The 20,879-nt window shown below is 41.0% G+C and overlaps 1 protein-coding gene across 1 annotated transcript in view; it reads left to right on the forward strand.

Moving 5' to 3' along the window:
- The window catches only part of CHST9 (carbohydrate (N-acetylgalactosamine 4-0) sulfotransferase 9), an 84,174-nt gene that overhangs the window by 57,540 nt on the left and 5,755 nt on the right, over nucleotides 1–20,879 (forward strand). The window contains exon 2 of the mRNA XM_009573310.1: nucleotides 7,823–7,860. Within this exon, the coding sequence (XP_009571605.1) occupies nucleotides 7,823–7,860 (38 nt within the window). The remainder of the gene's footprint in view (nucleotides 1–7,822; nucleotides 7,861–20,879) is intronic.

Consider the following 20,879-nt stretch of genomic DNA (forward strand, 5'->3'; position numbering starts at 1 on the left):
TTTAGAGAATTTTCTGAGTTTTCCAGGTGTTAAGGTTCTATTTCAAAGGGCTCCTATTTCACCTTTTCCTTTTCCCCTCTGGTCTTTACTAGTGGATTAACTGCATATTCTCATGCATGTAATCTTCCTTGTAAACGTGAGTGGTGTCTTTCTGTAAGTGTCACATTCTCATTGGGGAATATTTTACTTCCAAATGGAATAATTTTAGAGAAGTCATTTGAGGCCAGTGTACTAAGAGCATGCCTTAGAGTGGCACATTTAGACCTTAAACAAAAAAACATGGCAGGTTCAAACAAGTACAGTTTATTTATGTAGGCATAACTCAGAATGAGTAGTAAATTGAAAGAATATTTGCTCTCATCACCACTGGTCACTTCCTGGCCTTATGTTGTATGGACAATTCATCTCCTTTTTATTTCTGAAATACAGAAACTGTAGACTAAGGCTTCCCATGGAGACTTTGCTGTGGGACTCTACTTTGTAATTAGCGCCAAGAAGCTGGATTTTTCCACCCCTGTTTGGGCGTGCTGCGTGCTCATCTTGCACACCACTGCTGCTGATTCACACCAGAGAAGCTTTGTAGCTCAGCTGTTTGTGGTGCAGTTGTCCTAGCAGGTGAGTCAAAATAAGGTTCTGTGGGCATAACCCTGTAGGAGTTTGTGTGCTGCTTCCCATTGGTATTGGCACCTTCATCTTCATATGCCATTTCCATGGTATTCTAATTCAGATTATATGGGGATAGTGTGCTTCAGAGCTGGACATCAACTCATCTTCACTACAAATGAAAGACCAACAGCTGACCTTCTTTAGAGTATGCCAGATTGGATGGTCATGACTCCATGTGGCTTTGCCTTAACGTGGTTAATCTGACTGCAAATTTCAACTGCAGTCACATTCCTCGTCTGGGTCGGGGCAACCATATGTTCTTAATATGGACAGGAACCAAAACCAAAGCCAAACTACTGCAATGTTTCAGCCCTACTGTGAGTGCAATGCAAAGCTTCAGCTGCCTAAGACCATAACAGGGTATATTAGGGAGACAGCTGTATGTCCATGGCTTTATTTCTGTGTGGGGTCTGAGTATGTAGATTCAAGCTCTAGTTGCTCTCCATGGTCTTTTCCATCATGACAGCTCTTACCGTGCTGTTCTTGGAGTAAATGTCAGATAGTTTTCCTTCAGTGGAAAAAAACCAGGGTCAACCATCCCTCATTTAACACATACTAAGAACCTTGATATAGGAAATTGCAGTGGACCAGCTGACAGTTGGAAACAGCTTCTTTTGTGTCAAAGCCCAGAAACCTACTTTGTGGAAGATAACTGCATAAGCAATTGAGCTTGACACTGGAGTGTAGTCAAAAAGGCATTTTAATAGATTATGTAACCTGTCCTCTAGATGATCGTAATATAAAGCACTATACATAACTAGCAACATGGAAGTGGAGGCTGGTGGTCCATGTGATTCCAAATGAAAAAGCAACGGCCCTTGCAGTGTGAGAACTGAGGCAGTTTCTACCTTACGATTTGGATCACATTGTCATAGAGTTTGAGGAAATGCATCTGCTAAGCCATAATTAACTGATCTTTGCCTGCCTAATTGCAGATGAGTAGGGATCCGTGATTTGCTACATTCAGTTCCTTAAGAGAGCAGGAATCTGAAAAAGTCGTGAAGTAGTTGGATAAAAGGAAAAAGCATTTCAAAGCAGTTGCATAGTGAGCTGTAAAACAAAACTGAAACAAACTATTCTTCTTGTTGGATACAGGAAGAATGCAAAATAGGCATTGAAAATATACACGACATTCAGCTGGAAACCATCCAAACCATGATATCAATATTGTGTTGATGTTAAAACCAAATATGCTGTCTGGCATGTTTCCATTATCTCAAATCTTCCATCCTTAAAAGAAAAAGGTGACAAATTTTTGCTTTCCCTTTTCCCAGATATATAAAGCACAATATTCTAGAAGAAAACTGGCAAACAAGCCTGCCTACTAATTCTGTTAGTGGGCATCCTGGCAATTCTGTGTCATTTGAAAATATTTATCAATGCTGATGAGGCAGAGCGCAGGTAAAACTTTTCATTAACTTATATTCTAACATCTCCTTGCTGTAAGTACAGTTACACACTGTTAGTCAATGCAGAATTTGGTCCAGGAATGGATTTGAATTACACTCCTCCCTCCTTTTTACGCACAACAGAATTAGTGAATGAGGGCCCTTAGTGCTATTAAGACTAATGTTTCTTTGTCAGTCCGATTTTTTTTTTTTTTCCTTTGGGATTTCTTCTTGTTATGACTTTGTTAGGTGGAAACTGAATGGTGTGTGTTAATCAACGCAAGATATTTGGCTACTTGAGCTTTCGTAAATGTTTAGTTTCCCAGGGTCCTTTGAATCTCCCAGGGAACAGTTCTGCATCCTTATTAGAGACTGACAATTAAAGGTCTGTTTTCATATCAAAAGTAATCACAAAAAATTAGCTAGGGAGACCTTGGAATGCTGTGAGAGTTTCAGTGTTTTGAGATGGCCAACTTTCCTTCATTTCCTTCAATCAGTATCAACTTGGGTTTCTTTTTATGTTTCCTACTGCCAAGGCAACTTATGAGTTGGCGTTGTGACAACTGAGAAGGATTATGCAATACCATGAAGATGTGATTAATACATTTTAGGCCACTGTAATCATATTCAGTTGCATAATTATCACAGAGGTGCAAAAGTAAGCTAAACTAGGTTTTGAAGGCAATGCTATAAACAAGCAGTTTCAGTTTTCTGAACTCCTTGTTTGAAGAAGGAGGAAAATGCTATGCACATCTGCAGGAGCTGTGTTGCCTGCAGATCTCGGAGGTTCTGCAGATAATTTATAGGGATTGTATGGTTCTGTCCTAAATATTTTAATCTTTGTGTGCCAAGCTACAGGCTTTCACAGAAGATAATCTGTTAGTGTCACACCTTCTCAGTTATAAGTCTGAAAAACAAATCTGAGTGTTTCTTCCTCAGGCTCTGGTGCCATGGGAAATTGCTGCAGAAGTTTGTCACGAACAAGTACTTTGGTTTCCTTTCACTTCTCAGAATCTGCTCTGGTAGGTTAGGAAACCAGTAATGAAAGTGGGGTGGATCATAACCAAATAGGTCACATATGGTTTTATTTAGGTTTATAAAAATAAAGTAAAATCCAAAGCTGTTACTGTTTCTGTCACAAACTGGAAAATAAAATTAAACTGATACTAGAATATTGAATTCCCTCTTCAAAACTGATTTCTTAGCAGTGCCGTTCCCCCTTACAGTTAAGTGAATATGGCTGTTTCAGACTATGCATATGGCTGAGCAAGGCTGAGGGTCCTCTTTGCCCCCTGGGATTCTCCCCACTTTTCTCAGTCTGCTTGGAAACCCTCAGACACTTGGGAACAGGGAGACAGACCTAGAATTTCTGTTCATCCCCTGCCTTGCTGCTGTGCCACAAATGTTAATAGGATTATCTGAAGACTTAAGGAAACAAACAAACTTTTTTTTCCAAAGCCTTCATTTTATTGATACTGATGATGGTTGCTTAAAGTATAAATTGGGATTTGATTTGGGAGGGCGGGAGGAAGAAATCCTTTGTTGCTAGGACTTGTAGCAGTCACGTCACATAAATTGGCAGATCTGTGTATTTAAGGGATTTTACACTCTAATTAAATGCAGTAGTAGTCTTTTGCCTTTTGAAATGAAACCTTTTTTTTCTTCTGCTGCATGCTTAGGGAACAAACATGCTGTCAGGATCCTTAATGTATCCAACTATTTGAACATAAGAAACAGCATCAAGCTGTTATTTGTTCTGTTGGAGTGTACTCATATTTCCAATCTGAATCTTTTGTACCTGGTGATCTTAATTATATTTGAGCTGGAAGTAGTTCAACATTAAAAGGAATTACAGCAGATTAATCTGTAAACCTGCACAAATATCACATTCCTTTGTATGGAGGTAAGCAGGGCATAGTGTGCATAATTACGTGTTGTTCTCTATGTAGGTTGTGTGCATAAGGCTGAGGAGTCGGTGTTGCAGTTCCTCGTGACAGCATCAATTATGGCACGCTCTTGTGTCTCGCAGTGGTCAGTTACATTAGGAAACATACATTATTCCTCTCAGTAAGGTAATCTTCCTTATAATAAGAACAAGGAAGCAAAAAAAAATTAAAAACTCAACTTGCCCTGGAAACAGGAATTAGTATACTAATTGGTGTATGAAAATAGAGAAATCTTTTAAAGAGTGTTTGCTATATTTTTTTTTTTCTAAAGTGATATAGCTTGAGGTCAGCCCAAGAAGGCCATTTATCTCAACCATCCAAAACCACATAAAGGTATTGTTTTACACTTTTTGCAACTGGAGAAACGAAAGAAGATCACTAAAAATGAATTGGGAGAGGTCTGTTTCTCCAGTCCTGATGCAAAAACATCATTGGAATCCAGTTGCACCAGCTTAGCCTGAGTTAGAGCAGAAGGAGAGCAGAGCCTCAGCAAATAAGCGTGGTAGTTTGTACTGGTAAATACATCTTTTGACTCAAAGTATCAGTGAAGTGTAGTTGTCTATGATTAAGGGCTTTTGATTTGCTTGTGTTTTCAAGGCTGGTCAGATGGCACTATTGAACCCATTTGGGAACAGTTTGCCAGATGACAGGTAGAAAAAAGAAGTTTCGGGAGAAATATAGGAGAAGGACAAGCCACTCACATGCAGTCTGAGTTGCAGAAGGTATGTCTTGTGGACTACACCAGCTACCTGCTGGGCAGCTTCCATATAAATTTCCAGATGGCAGTAAATTTCCCAGTTAGTTCGATGTTCATGAATCCATTCATCTTGCATAAGCTGATTTACAGTGGCTCTGGAAAAACTGTCGTAAATTTTGAATTTAGCATGTGTAGGTCTACTGGTAATGAAACTTCTGGCAAGTCTCAAGAATTATCTGCATTTTGTGAGACTAACGCAGGTGTTGCCTGTGGGACTGGCTGACATGTTCTGACAGTTGTGGTTTTATCAGTGTCCCATTGCCTCATGTCCTGTAAATTTGGAACACTTTTTCTAGTGGTGCTTCTTGAATCCCTCTAGTGAATGCTGATGGCCACCACAAGTGATCACAAGGCACCTAAACAGAAACACCATTCTCGAAATTGAGGGTGCCATAAATAAAACACAGATTAGTGACTAGTCACTGTAAGAGAATTCTGGAGGTTTAAAAAAAAAAAAGAAAAAAAAAAGCAGGACAAACAAAATTCTGGTTACTTTCAGTGACGAAGCCTTCTGCTGCCCTGCTGTTAGCCGTCAGCTGGAAACTGAACCCTCTTTCAGAGCTGTAGGTGTTGTCACAGTGTAACATTCTTGTGCCTTTTAAAATAATTTCCTTTTTAAAGCTGAATTCTGGAGGGACATTTTTATTTGATAGTTGCTGTTTTTGAAAGAATCTCTCTTTTTAACTTAATGATGATCTATTAGCAGTGAAAAAGAGGGAAATAAGGCTATTCAGGCTAAGAAAGAAGGTGGTGTTTCGTGTGTTCATGTTTTTTCACTGCTTTTTGTAGCTTTTCTCCTAAAACAAAAGTACAGTGCACACCAGGACCTTGCAGGCTTGCCCATATAATGGTGCCAATGTATTTCCACCCTAATTTGCAGCATCTCTGTTATTACAGACCTTGGCCTCTTCAGAGCACAATTGCTGACTATGCCAAATTCACGTAGTTGTTCTGTGATGAGGACAAGGATCATCTAGCAAATAAATGGTGAACACAGTATTCAATTTGCTGGTGACCTTGAATTTGATCTCTCTTCTATCCTTAACAGCCTAGTCAATCTCTGTCCTGTTTAACCATGTCATCATTACAGACACTTCTGCAACTGCCTTTTCCTTGATACTATAGTATTTAAATCACCAAAAGAAAGAACTAAGAGTGATCGAGGAAAGAATTATCATAAGTTCTTCTTCACCTTTTCCTCAGCAGTGTCAGGAATGGCCACAAAGGTCTTTCCCAGTCTTTCTGTTTATTTTTTATATTTGTCTGAGGTAGAAGCCACAAGTTTGATTGATAATGCAATTTGCATCTCGAGGCGTCACTGGAAATACAATGGCATGAAAGGCTACTCTGGCGGAGCGCACTTTTCCCCCTGGGCTGACTTTAGAAACTCATTGATGTCACTTCCTTCCTCAGTCAGCAAGTGAATTTTCACTAATTCTCAAGACCAGCTGTCCATGCTGTCAACAGAAAGTTATTAAAATTCCTTTAAAGTGAATCAAAATAGCCTAAAAACAAATGTACTGGGAAACAGGAAAGCATCAGTATTCAAAGTCCACAAACCTTTGAGCAAAATAGTGTTGATCTAACCAGAGATTTCAAACACTCTGCTTTCCTAGCAACTTGTATATCATTAGAGAATGCTAAAAACACATACTCCTTTAATCTTCTATTACCAACAATCTATTTGGTTAAAATATTAGTTACAAGAATAAATTCTATTTCTCCCAAAGATGAACTCTGTGAACAAGTGAATACATTTTGAGAAGTCTCCCCTAAATGATAGTTAGGTTTTTGTGGGGTTTTTTAGCAAAAAAAAGCATAGTTTTTATATTTAGCAAATAAAAGCACAACACAAGCATGCAGGAAATAATTATCATAAGAGACAATCTTTTAATATAGCCTAAAGTGATTATCTTTATCTGAATTATCTAAAATGCTTTCCTTGAGGAGTGTTCTTAGGGACAAGTAAGGACGATCATTTTCCTTTAGTTCATAGTGTCTTTATACTGTATTTTAACACTTAAAATATTTTCACCTCATTTTAAAAATTCTACCTTGTGCCACACATACCAGTACGAAAAAATTCTGTTGAAATGGAGTATCATTTCCAGTGCTGGATGAGGCAGCCACCCGTGCTAGGCAGAAACAGGCTCCCCTGACAGTTAATAGTGATACTAACAGGTTATAAACAGTGTCCTATCATTATTACTTAAAAAAAAAAAACAACAAACCACACTGTGAGTACATGTAGGCTAGCTGGATAGGTAAGTGTGGAATTCCTGACTTTCCCCAATACATGTGGATGGTCTCCATTAGCAAAGGGAGGGTAATTGATACAAGCTGCCCTTTTGACAACTAGTGCATGGGAACAGTAAATGAGACAAAATTACTGTCCCTTTTGATCTAAAAGGAAAGAATAGGTGTGAGGTGTCATTGCTGCTAGGGTCCCAGATGGCTGTAGAAAAGCAACGTTCTGTCTAGGCTTTGATCATGTCTTCAGGAGCACACTGAAGGACACTGCAGAAGAAGGCCAGAATAAGGAAGCAAGACCATAATTCAGCTTGCCACTTTGTGGATATTATCAGGATAGAATTTCTCCCTCGAGCCAGCTGGTGCCTAACCTCAGTCTTGACACAGGCACGTAACTTTATTTTAGGGTAATGGCAGAAGCTGCTTTCCTCCTCCAATGGTCAAATCCTGAGCTAGATGGTACCGGTCTCTCGGGCACATACACATGCAGCAGTACATCTCACAACATTAAGATGCTTCACAGCACATATTTGAAATTTGTTGTCTTCACTTTGAATGTTGTAATTCCTTGTGGGGTTCCAGATTAGCAAGATTGGGTACCTATCTCAATCTTCTTTTTATCACCTCTTGATTAAGAGGGGCTTGCCTTCTTTTACTTTAGGTGGATTTCCGTTTTGAAGTTTCAAGTCATTTGTACATGTTAAATTCTATTTCTTCATTATAAGGTTTGATTTTTTTTTTTGCTGAATTCACTGTTTGTACATGATCATATTCATTAAAATATGTACAAACTAATTATTTTCTTTCTCTTTCAGAGTCTGGAGAAAAATTGCAACAACAGATAATTAATCAGGTATTTTGACACTTTCATACTTTTTGTTACTTAATTTTTCATGTAGAAGAATTGTAGCAATTACAAAGAGGAGAATTTCACAGGACAGGCTAATACTGACTATACAGGTGGGCTAAGGACCACATATCAGACAACTGCCTGGCTCTGCAGATGTGTCGAATTCACAAAAGTAGCCATCATTTTTATTTAAACCTAAGATTTGCCATGTAAGCGATTTAGCGCATCTACTTCTCAATGTGTTGATGGTGAGGACAAAGCCTAGAGATAATTTGTTCATTGGTATCCAATTTTGTAGCACAGAATTATGCTTTTTTTTTAAAAAAAAAAAAGTAATATTTCTCCTGTTTGCTAGTATTCCTTTTAAAAAACAGAAAGCTATCGATAAGAAATACGTGCACAGCACATGTAAGCGGTGTCTTTCAATGTTGTTTAGGTTTTCATTTCTGCCATGAATTTTCATTGAGGCTTCACTAAACTGTGATATTGCTTGTGGAGGTGTTTTCTGTATTTAATACTGTATCAGTTAGGAGTAATTATTTAGAAAAAAAACTTTATATATTGCAATTTAGCATTTCAGCATCAGGAAAAGGATATAGGAACTATACTGAAAAAAAATTTCCCCTAACCAGAAAGAGAGAAAGAAACCCAGAGTTTGCTTTCCTAAATTACGTACTTTTCCGGATTGAAAGGACCTGACTTGTACAGAAGCGTTGCGTTGCTTCTCATTCTCGGCTTCTTGTCCTCTTACAGAATGCTGTTGATCAGACGGCATATAAATGGATATCTGTATTGTTCGTGAGATTTATTTTGAAATGTCACTTAAAAAGCCGTCATTAAAATGTTTGTATTCCAGCAATTACCCTCCCTTAAGTAGTCTTCCTTCCAAGCTATAAATTGAGATGTTGGCATTATTACATCACTGTGATCTGTGAATTGATCATCTAGATGGAGGACTAACCCGCCAGGCGACTGGCCACCTAAGGCAGCCTGGTTTGGGTCTAACAGCATTTCCCCTGCCGTGGCAGGGCACGGCACAGGTGTCACTGTGTCACTTGCAGTGGCCTGAGCTGGCACCGCTCCTGACCGAGTAAGCTCTTGCAGGTCTGGAAGCTTATGGGAAGCCCGGTCCTGAGACACCAAATAAGAGCCAGAGGTTTTTTCCATCAGAGTTGTTAGAACCTTCCCGTTATCTTGAGTAATTGATGGATGAACATAGTTAGCCCAGAATATGGCATTATGTAAGCAAAGGAAAATCTTCACTTTTCCTAAATAAGTGTAGAAATGTTTTGAAACTTAATGGAAGTTCTGTGCTTTGACTGAGAGTTTATATCCAAAAACAAGCCTAATTAACTTTTAAAAACTAAACTGCATTTGAAAATTAGCCTTGCAAAACCACTTTTGGGAGTCCTTATTGGCCAGAAGGGGGGGCAGTTGTATTTTTAAAACACAACTTGAGGCTACACTGACAGGGCTGTGAATGGCTGATTGGAGACCTAATTCTGCACACTTTCTGTGTGACAATCAGCTCTGTGGATGACATTGCCCTTTTCTAAGGAAATGATAAAAAGGACATTTGTCACCATTGCAAAAGGTGGATTAGGTAATCCTACTTTGTGTATCCAGTCTTGGTCTTTTCCTGCATGCCACTGCCTTGCCCTCCTCGAATTGCTCACCTGCTCTGTCTCTCTGCAGTTAACTTAAGAACATCTAATTTTGCAGGAAAATTGCATTGTCTTGATATGTGGAAAGTGTATCTAAACAAAGCTGCAAAAAGTTCATTTGGGGACAAATGGTAGACACTCACTTTTAAATGAATACTAGTGAAGCTGGTGATGGCCCGTTCCATACTAACTTCCTTTGGACTTCCAAGAAATGGAAGAATGTTTCAAATTAGAAATCAATTTCATTTGCAAGTCTATAATTTGGGGCACAATTGCAGAGGCACTGCATATTTGATTTGTAGTAATATTACTTCAATAAAAAGATTTGAACTGGGGTCGATTCTAATGGAATATCTCCCATACAAGAATTCTGTTTATTTTCAGTACTGAACTTGAAATTTTATATGCAAGATAAGATACTTATCTGGCTTAAGATCCTGTAGTCCCCTTTAAGTCAGTGCAACAACACTGAGTTAAACTGGCTTCCAGAAATTTAAGTGAGGGAGGAGTGGCTCTGCAGAAGATGAGTGATGTTACAACTTGACAGGAGCAGGAGTGCAAAGGAGCAAAGAGCAGGAAGTGTCTTCTTGAGAGGTGACTGAAACAGAGGGGATGGGGAAATGATAAGGCTGCTGTCCTGCTGATCTCCTGCTAGGTAAACCCCTCACTATCTGTGGGGATCTGGGACCTCTCACATCTTGAAGATCACTGTTGTTTCTGTGTGGTTCTCAGCTCTTTCTAAAACCTAAGCAAAGTTTGGTGAAATATGACATAGATAAAACACCAAGGTAGTATCTTCTTCCAAAACCCTTTGACTACAGTTATCATCTTCACCGGCTCTTGTTCCCTTTGATCATAAGGCATTTGCTGGTTTTCCTTGGGCACCTTTTTTGTCATTTATATATATAGGCATGCATGTTCGTTTAACAGCACCAGCCATCTACCACTCTGCTTGAGCAGAGACATCCAGAAATGGTATGCACTCTGCTTTTCAATACCTATTTTTAACTACCTTTGCAACTTCACGGTAAATCCTGGCACCGATGTACAGCCTGATTAGCTGTAGCATGTTAACTACTGCTACGGGAAATGCAAGGACAAACGTGGTGCTTCTAACTGCGTAACAGTCTTGGCTAAAAAACACATTACAGACCGCCAATCAAAATGTGTCTGAAGGCAATCCTTTATGTTTCATCCTTACCACTCAGATTTGTCTGTGATGTGGTCTTAATGTATACTCCTACATGTGGTTTTGCCCAGTGCCTCTCAGAAGCTCTGAGGGACTAACAAGAATATGCGTACTTGCATTTAGAAGCTGAAGTTGTTTGCACAGTCAGACTTCTGGGTTAAAATCCCAGCTGTGTTTGAGCTCAGACTTGAGCCTGTCCCTTCTGCAGCGAAGCTGCAGGTTGGGTCAGGAGGCTGGTGAGAGTGTTCCACAATATCTGTCCCACTGTTCTGTCCCTGAGGAGCTCTTTCCTCAAGGCAGACTCTCTTGCAGTGGTATATCCATCTCCTAGTCTTTTAACATCTCTGTCAGGGAGCATTTCCCTTTCTGCACATGGGGTTGGGGAAATGGTAACACAGAAAGGACTGTGATGAAGCAATGTACTTGCTAGAGCTAGGCTTGGACCAGGAATAACTGCAGCTCTGATGTACTGTCAGTATGTATACACCTTCTGCCAAGTAAAGAGGTGAAAGAAAACTCAAACCTCTGTTAAATGACAATGTAAGTTTGTTGCACACACCATGTTGGGGCATGACTTATGACCTGAAGGATGCTTCAGGTACGCACATGGTGTAATAAACCTATATTAATATGAGCAAAAACGTCACAGTTCAGTCCAAACTCCTTGGTTTTCCTTGTGCACTGCTGTAGTTTACTTCAGTACTCTATCCCCTTCATCCTCTCACATGACCTAGCTAGGAAAAGTTCAATCCATGTATGCTAGCTTCCAAGTACTGCTACTTTGAGGTTATGTAATAAGTATGTCCCTTGCTCCTATTTTCCCAGTTTGGGGTCATATTCCTCAGTGTAACTTTGTTCCCCCAAAATTAGGAGTTTGAAAATCTTCAAAAGAGCTAATGCATTTAGCCCATGTAACAAACTGAACTATTATTTCACTTTTATGTGCTTCACAGAATCACATAATGGTTGAGGTTGGAAGGCACCTCTGGAGATCATCTAGTCTAACCCCTTCACTCAAAACAGAGTTAGCTAGAGCAGGTTGCCCAGGATCACGTCCAGCTGGATTTTGAGTACCTCCAAGAATGAAGACCCCGCAACCTCTGGGCAACCTGTGCCACTGCTCGATATTCACACAGTAGAAAAGTATTTTCTTATATTTAGATGGAATTCCTTGTGTTTCAGTTAGTGCCCACTGCCTCTTGTCCTCTCACTTGACACCACTGAGAGGAATGTGGCTCTGTCTTCTTTACTCCCTCCACCTCCTCCCATCAGGTATTTATATACATTGATAAGATCCCCCTGAGCCTTCTCTTCTCGAGGCTGAACAGTACCAGCTCTCTCGGCCACTGCTTGTATGTCAGATGCTCCTATCCCTTAAAAATCTTTGTGGCCCTTCACTGGACTCACTCCAGTATGTCTGTGTCCATGTCCATTTATACACTGGACGCATTCCAGCATGTCCGTGTCTCCTGTACTGGGAAGCCCAGAACTGGACACAGCATTCCCGGTGTGTCTCACCAGGGCTGAGCAAAGATGAAGGATCACCTCTCCTGATCTGCTGGAAATGCTCTGCCTAATGCAGCCCAGGAGGCTGTTGGCCTTTTTTGCCATGAGGGCACATTGCTGGCTCACAGTCAGCTTGTTCTCCAGGACCCACAGTCCTTTTCTACGAAGCTGCTTTCGAGCTGTCCAGCCCCAGTCTGTACTGGTGCCTGGGGCTGTTCTTCCCCAGGTGCAGGACTTTGCATTCCCCTTTGTCAAATTTCATGAAGTTCCAGTTTACCCATTTCTCAAGTCAGCTGAGGTCCTTCTGAATGGCAGCATAACCCTCTGGTTTATCAGCCACTCCTCCCAGTTTTGTATTGTCTGCAAACTTGGTGAGGGTACGCTCTGTCCCATCATCCATGTCAGTAATGAAGATGTGAAACAATTTGGGACCCACCATCGACCCTGGGGCACTAGTGATTGGCCTCCAGCTGGATTTTGTGCACAACTGTTTGAGCCTAAGCAGTTCAGCCAGTTTTCAATCCAACTCACTGAACACTTACTTAGCCTGTACTTCATGAAGATGTTATGGTAGACAGTGCCAAAAGCCTTACTAAATTTGAGATAAACAACATCCAGTACTCTTCCCTCACCCACTGAACCAGTCATCTCATCATACAGGGCTATCAGACTGGTCAGGCATGATTTCCCCTTCATAAATCTATGCAGCACGAAGTCCATCTGGAGGCCAGTCACCAGTGGAGTACTCCAGGGGTCACAGCTGAATAAAATACTGTTTAACTTCTTCATTACATACCAGGATGATGGGACAGAGTGTACCCTTAGCAAGTTGTCAGAGGATACAAAACTGTGAGGAGTAGTTGAGATATCAGATGGGTGTGCCACCATTCAGAGAGACCTCAACAGGGTGAAGAAGTGGACAAACAGGAACCTCATGAAGTTCAGAAAAGTGAAATGCACCTGGGGAGGAATAATCCCCTGTGCCGTCATGCTCCCAGGAATTGAGGTGAAGCTGACCAGCCTGTAGTTTCCTCGATGCTCCTACTAGTGCTCTTTGAAGATAGGAGTGACATTCGCTTTCTTCCAGACCTCAGGAACCTTCCCCCATCACCATGACGTTTCAAAGATAATCAAGAATAGGCTTACAGTGACATCCTCCAGCTCCCTCAGCACTCATGGGTGCATCCCATCAGGTCCTATGGACTTGTTTATGTCCAGTTTGTTTAAATTTAAGACTGAAGGCCAGTCTTACTAGTAAAGACCAAGGCAATGAAGGTGTCAAGTATCTCAGCCTTTTCCATGTCATCTATGACCAGGTCTGTACCCCATTCAGTGGTGGGCCCACATTTTCCCTAGTCTTCCTTTTGCTGTGGATAGACCAAGCTGTGGAAACCTTTTTTGTTGCCTTTCACATCCCTCCCAGGTGGGTTTTGGCTTTCCTAACCCCATTCCTGCATGATCAGACAGCGTCTCTATGTACCTCCAAGTCACCTGTCCCAGCTACCACCTCTGGTATGCTTCCTTTTTATGTTTAATTTTCTTCAGAATCTCTTTTTTCACACATGCAGACCCCTGCTACCTTTGCTTGATTTTCTCCTCATGGGGATGAACCATTCTTGAGTTTGGAGGAGGTGATCCTTTAACTTCACCCGGATAGTCCTAGACCCCTCTCCTCTCCAGGGCCGTATGCCATGAATTTCCTCTAAGCAGGTCCCTGAACATCCTAAAGTCTGCTCTCCTGAAGGCCAGGGTTGTGATCCTGCTTTTTGCCTTATCCCCTCTTTTCAGGATCCTGAACTCCACCTTCTCATGGCAACTGCCGTCACCCGGACCTTCACATCTCCGACCAGTCCTTCCATGTTTGTAAGTGTGAGGTCCAGCAGCCAACCTCTTATTGTTGGCTCTTTGATCACTTTCGTTAGGAATTTGTCATCAATGCACTCCCCAAACCTGGATTGCTTGTGCCCTGCTCTGCTGCTCCTCCAGCAGATATGGGGGTGGTTAAATTCCCCTGTGAAGACCAGAGTCTGTGAACGTGAGGCTTCTTCCAGTTGTCTGCAGAAGACCTCATCTACCACTTCTTCCTGATCAGGGGCTCTGCCACAGACACCCACCACAGTGTTAGTCATGTTGGTCTGCCCTCTAGTCATGACCCACAAGCTCTCCTCCACTGACTCTCCTCTGTCCAAAAGCAGAGCTCCATGTGTCCCCACTGCTCTCTGACTGAAAGGGTGACTCCCCGCCTTGCTGTCCCAGCCTGCCCTTCCTGAAGAGCCTGTATCCATCCATGGCAGCTCTCCAGTCCTATGAGCTGTCCCACCACGTCTCTCTGATCCCAGTGAAACTGCACACAGATCTCTAATTCCTCCTGTTTGCTCCCCATCCAGCGTGCGATAGTGCACAGGCACTGTGGGGAGGCACCCAGCCATGCTGGTTTCCCACAGAAGATGTAAGAGCTTCCCCCATCATGCTGTTCTCTAGCTACTCACTTGTTTACACGCATATGCTTGAGGTGGGCACTTCTGAGCCCTATCTGGTTGACTATGAGATCCCTCCTGCTCCCCCTGCACATTTTGTTTACCAGTAAGCAGAAGTTGCATTTTTTAAAAATTAATTTTCCATTCATTATGTGATATCTGATCAGATAGGAAAATCGGATAGGAAAAATTGTTCAGGTTTGCCCTACACGTAACATTTTCTTTCTTCCAGGCTGATTAGGGCTGCTCCTGATACTATCCTCTGCCCCCTTCAAGTTCAAATAACATAACAGTCCTTCACTGATTAAATAATATATAGTACTGAGATGGTGAATCTCAGAAAATGCAGGAGGAAGTATTATTCAAATAAGAACAGCAGACACTTTTATTTGAGAACCTTTTCGGTATCCTTTTGGAGGAAATCATTTCTCAGGCTGTATAGACAGGAACGTACATACAGTGTGTGAAGGTAAAGATATCTTCAGTTTTATGAAGAATGATTTTTTTTGTGAAAAAACCAAGCATTAAAGTATGCAACAGACTAAGAAGACTGGATGTTCCACAGAAGTATTGAAAGAAATGGTGTGAGGTTTGAGCAATGAAAGGCAATACGGGCTGGGAAGTTGGGTTGCAATCCTGATTCTCAGATATCTGAGTGTCCCTTCTCGCTTTGTAAAATGGCAAGGGTTTTCTACCAGTGTTAATGAGAAATTAGGAATCACAGTATTCACATGGGGTAGGCAATTATTATCTTTCCTTGTTTTGCAGACATGGAAAAATGAAGTGTGAAGGTCAAGGCACTTGCTCAAAGTTACAAAACCAAACACTCTGGTCCTGGCCAGTGTGCCTATCCTTAACCACAGCACCGTTCTTTCTCATTATTCCTCTGCTTCGAGGAGGGATGGTGCTTGAACTAGTTAGTGTTTGGATGGCACACTGATCATCTGTGGCACTGCTTGTAGATTAATGTATACCGAGTGGATAGCTATACCAAAACTGCTACAGAATAAACTAGAGTATTTTCTTTTACCTGTGATAAACATGAGTTAGCCACCTTCAGTGAGAATAGGGTATGCTACCTTTCAGTCAGTGTGATGAGGGAGTGTGCAGTGCATAATCCCCTCTGTAAATTCACAGCCTATTTTGTCCAACGGTAGTTTATGAATGCAATCAATTCTCAAGTATTAATATTTTTTTGTAAAATTGAACACATGAATTTGTTTCATTTGTGTATGAATATGGGCAAACACAGATTTGAGATATTTGCCAACCTAGAGTGCATTATACATTTCTGTTTATTTTTTATTTACCAATAAAGTCATCTAATTTGAATTAAATGTTAATTGTGATTGAGTGAGACCTCTAGAGATCTTACTGTCTCTTTCAAACCAATTTGGGGGAAATTGAATTCTTCATGCCTGAATATACATTAATATTCTTCAGCTGAACCTAGTTTCATTTGAAACTTTTCTTACTGTTTCTAAAGAGCAAGATGTCTCGTTTATGCTGAAAGACAAGCGTGTTTACCTGCAGACAAGATAGGAATAGATTCTGTTTACCAGCAAAAAATCCCTGTGGATCTTACCACAGCCACTAATGTGAGAAATACTGCCATGTATGCAGAAGCATAGCATTACATTACAGGCCTCTCTTCTCAAAGGGGATGGTGGGTTTTGTGGGGAAGGAGTACAGTTGTTTATCATCTTCATTTTTACATTTCGCTGGTTGTAAATGCGCTGGGTGCCCTAGGGAGACCTGTCCAGTCAGGCTGCCAGGCCATCTCCCTCTCAGTCCTCCTGCAGTACAGTTTGAAGCCGGGGACAATTTCAGCCAACTTTGACACAGTTATAACAGAAGAGCTCAGCGATGTGAAGGGTGGTGGCTGTTCAGAGGGGAAATTTTATCCTCACTGGGAAAAAGGCAGTCATTGGTATCCCAGCTCCTTATCCAGTTCAGGAGAGGGCAGAGGGCTGGCTGGCGAGCACGAATGCAGGTGGTGAGCCACCGCGTTGCCCACTGCTGACACCATGTTATACCCCTCCTGTATATAAAAGTGAACGAGAGAGAGAGAGAGAGGGTCATCCGATGTCTGGTGTTACAGCACTCCCTGGAAGAGTGGGGCCAGGGTTTCAGTCCCAGCATGCAGGGTTAGTTAACCTCCAGGGTTAATGCCCAGCAGTTAGATCACCCTCCCAGGAAATATGTCTACTCATGTAGACGGGGCAATGGGGACTGAGTCTTCCCTGTACAGGGTGGGTGTTGATCAGCAACTGCCAAGACATGGTCCCTAATACCTCTGGATAAAAAGATGTTGGCGTCTAGCCTCAGGCATCAGCCCTTGTCTTTAGAGAGGAAAATAGATGTTGTTTAAAATATGAAATGTGCTCAAAAATGCCTGCCTGCCTTGAGTTGTGAACATGCAAGAGGCATTATTTATTTTCTTCTTCATAAAATGACTGTGCATATGAATTACCATGTACTTGGAAGTAACGATTTTGAGAATTGCATTTGTCAACAGAGGGAACAGTTTAGGTTATTTGACTTGCTTCTGTGCTTTAAGTTATGAAAAAGTAGGTACGTTAACGTTATTTAATGAACTCAAATAAGAGACCAATATGTAATGTACAGAGATTACCTGAAAGTGTCATCTTCAGATTTAAACTCCCTGTATACGTATAGTAAACCTACCAGTCAGTGGAGTCTTTTTCTAATATTATTCTTCATAAAATGAGTATTGTGTGCTTAGTTTGAATTTCAGGTTGTTTAAGCTGCTTTGCTATAACATTGTTCTGTAGAGAAATAAGAGTGAGTGCTGATGATTTCTGGCCACTGACTGCAGTGGCTGACTTAGGTTTTATTAAGAGAGTATACACAGAGGAGGAGGACTGAGCTCAGAATTAAATGCCGTTTGAACATACTGCTTTACCTGTACCCAAAACGAGTGTGACTGCATAGGAAGGAGGTTGGGCTAAATATGGCCAAGTGTTAAGTGGTCCATGATCTGAAAGTTGCCTTGCCTTTTATTAACAGTGCATCTTAGCTACACATCTAGAGACAAGCACTCCATGCAAACTGGATGCAGGCTCTGTCCAAACACAAGCTGTCTGGGCTGCAATGGCCCTGTGCTTATTTACAAGTCTGTAAGTTATACTGCAAAGAACCAGCCCCATGAAACTGTTGTCAGAAAGCTAGAGAAGTAGTACCAGCATTGCACTATCCAGAAGCCAATTTATCATTACTATTGATCAACCTTGACAATGATTTCTTTATTAGTAATAAGGGGGTGGGGTGCTTGGTTTTATTTTCAATAATTGATTGCAGTTGTGAATCTTTTGGTGAATGTTTAATCTGTCACGTAAATTTACATGTTTCTTAGTTTCTGATAATAATAGCATCTTTATTGCTACTTTTTCTATTAACTGTGCCTTGATCTGTCTTACGCTTCCCATTCTGAGCATGTTTTGGAGAAACCAAATGTTTTGACTGTGAGGGCGGAAACAGGAGGGAGTTAATTCCAGATTTGAACAAGAATTGGCAAGTAAAATTAGAGATTAATTTCCTTCATCCAAGTTGCTGACCATATGAATCAGCTTGTGGAAGTGGCTCGTGCAGACTGCCTTGCCTCATTAGCATGGGTGACTTCGTGCTTTCTGTAGATGAAGGCAGGGAGAGGAGGGGTGCCCTGTGCAAAGCCAGGACTCATGTATCTCTGAGGGTCTCAGGCAAAGACAAATGGGTTCCTCCTGTCCCCTTATTAAATGGGGTTGGGACTACTACTATAACCCTGTTAATGTCCATTGGGCCCCATTGGGCCTCTCCACTTTCCCCATTGCCAACCCAGTGGGCCTGGGTTGTTCTCCTCCAAAACCACCTCTGGATTGGTGCTCTCCTTTCAGATTTTTCCACACCAGCTCATTCACTGACACTTGGCCACACCGTATTAAAAAAAAAAAAAAAAAAAACTTTCCTTCTTCACTCACTTTGTCTGTGCCCTTGCCATAACTTCAGGTCACCCTGCAGTGAGATGCCAAACTTTCTGCTAACAGATTCAAGGGGCAATAGTCACTGATTCACAAAGCTGTGTTTTGAAAAGCAGTATTTAAAATGACTGGTATCTGTTAATTAATATTTACCTGCAGTATTATTTTTTCCTTACTATGATCAGTTATTCTCATTTGTGTCTGGCTGGGTATTCACAAGTACCTCCCTTGAACCTAATTGTATTTCAGCTACAAACTATGAAGTTTGCCTTTTAGTCTCTGCAGGAAGCTCTGAGCATCTTGTATACTTGTTTCTTTTTTCTTTTTTTTTTCCCCCCAACTCGTTTAGTAATCTTAGAGGTGCTTGGTACAAGTACATGTGTTTTAGGGATATATATCTCATAAGAAAATGTGGTGTCTGTTATAGTAAGGTTTTGCCTGTCAGGATTGATGGCTCCACATACAAAATATTCCTAGATCTTAATCCAGAGGAAAGATAAACTTGCTGCTATTTTGTGGTTTTTTGAGAACTTTAGGGGCAGAAAGAACTATGAAAATTCAAAGCACAGTTCTTTCATTCTTCCTCTTCCATAATGGAATTGTGTATGAGCCACAAGATCTCTCTGACAGAAGTACCTCCGCTAAACTCGGCAGTGTTCACAAGGAATACATATGTCAGCTCTGGCTTGTGAGGAATGTAGCGTGGTGATTTGCCCTGAATAAATTAGATAAGCCAAAAATTCATTACTCCACTGGGAGGTGAGGGGTTAGTGGTGCTTATCTCTGGAGTAGCTGTTTTAAGCACAAGTGATGAATCAAGAGGTTTATCTATACTGCACAGAAGGTGAATCACCTCATCAGCAAATATTTCCTGTCACTTATGGCCAGCCTGGGTAGTCTCTCCTTTGGGAGCTCCTGTAGGGGTTTGTTTAGCTCACCAACATTACACTACACAGTGTATGATATGAGAAAGTTGTGAGCATATTTACATGTTAGCTCAAGTAGCATAGTAGTAGAGGAGTCTGGCCGTTCTGAATTATGCTTTGCAAATAGTCTTCTAGCACAAAAAAGTTAGGGATAATCCCTCGTTTTGGCAGGCTTAAGAAAACTTGCACATACTTGTGTAAGTATAGTTCTACAAGTTTTTACAGCTAAAGTGAGGTAGTAATAGCTCCAGGCTTCACTGGCTTGCTGAAGATAGGAGTCATGCAAACTTTTCCTCATATTTCAACTAGATATCAATTCTGAGCTATCTGCCACAATCATGGACCTCTGCTGAAAAAAATCCTTCTAAATGTGCCTTATTATGTGAAAAACTTGATATTTTTAAGCAAATGAGGTTCAGGCTGAAACTATATATTACCTTTTCAAAGACTGACACGTACCTACAATCGAAGTAAGAGGATGTTTGTTTTATAGTCCTCCAGTATTCAAGCTGCCTTCATCTAAATACCTAAATTAAGAGACTGAGCTCCATGATCAATATAGAATCAGAGAGTGATTCAGAAAATGAACCTTGTCTCAGAATAGCCTTTCTCTGTTTTCTACAGAAAGATCCTAGGTAAACAAGTAAGGTCTTGAAATTATATGGTCATTATAATACAATCCTCACATAAGAAGCAATGTAAAGAAATACATTTATACAGTGAAATAAAGTATCTAATGCTTTCAGTTCATGCTGAACTTTGGCACTGCCGAACACGTCTAGTACCAAAGGACTGGGATTTAAGCGAAGATAGAATATACTCCAAGCATGCATTTCAAACTCCTGTCATTTCTTCATTGGGGGGCCTTTGCTTCTTCCCGTGGGTAAGTTTCTGCGAGTATGTACTGCAGAACTCCTGCCTGAGTTGATCAGAAAACACAAATGCTCTGTCCTTCTAAATAATTGTTCTTCGTAAGTTTCACCTGCAAAAAAATATTTCAACCTGTTCTTGTCTTAAGGAATAAAGTTTTCATCATCTTTGAATATCCATGTGTTGCAGAGCACCCATATTAGCTATTTAGTATAATAGTGCTGAAGGGTCCTCAGGGCACTCAAACCTGCAACAGTCAAGTGGAAGCCACAGTAAAAAGCAGAGCACGGTAGGCTCCCAGGTGATTTATGCAGTTGCTCCTAAGAAGCATCTTAGAGAGCTATTTCAGGAAGTGTGTTGTAGGACAGAAGACATATTAGCTAGATGTTGAGAACCAAACCATACATTAC

The sequence above is a fragment of the Fulmarus glacialis genome, unplaced genomic scaffold (genome assembly GCF_000690835.1).
Source record: "Fulmarus glacialis isolate BGI_N327 unplaced genomic scaffold, ASM69083v1 scaffold3962, whole genome shotgun sequence".
Classification (NCBI taxonomy): Eukaryota; Metazoa; Chordata; class Aves; order Procellariiformes; family Procellariidae; genus Fulmarus; species Fulmarus glacialis.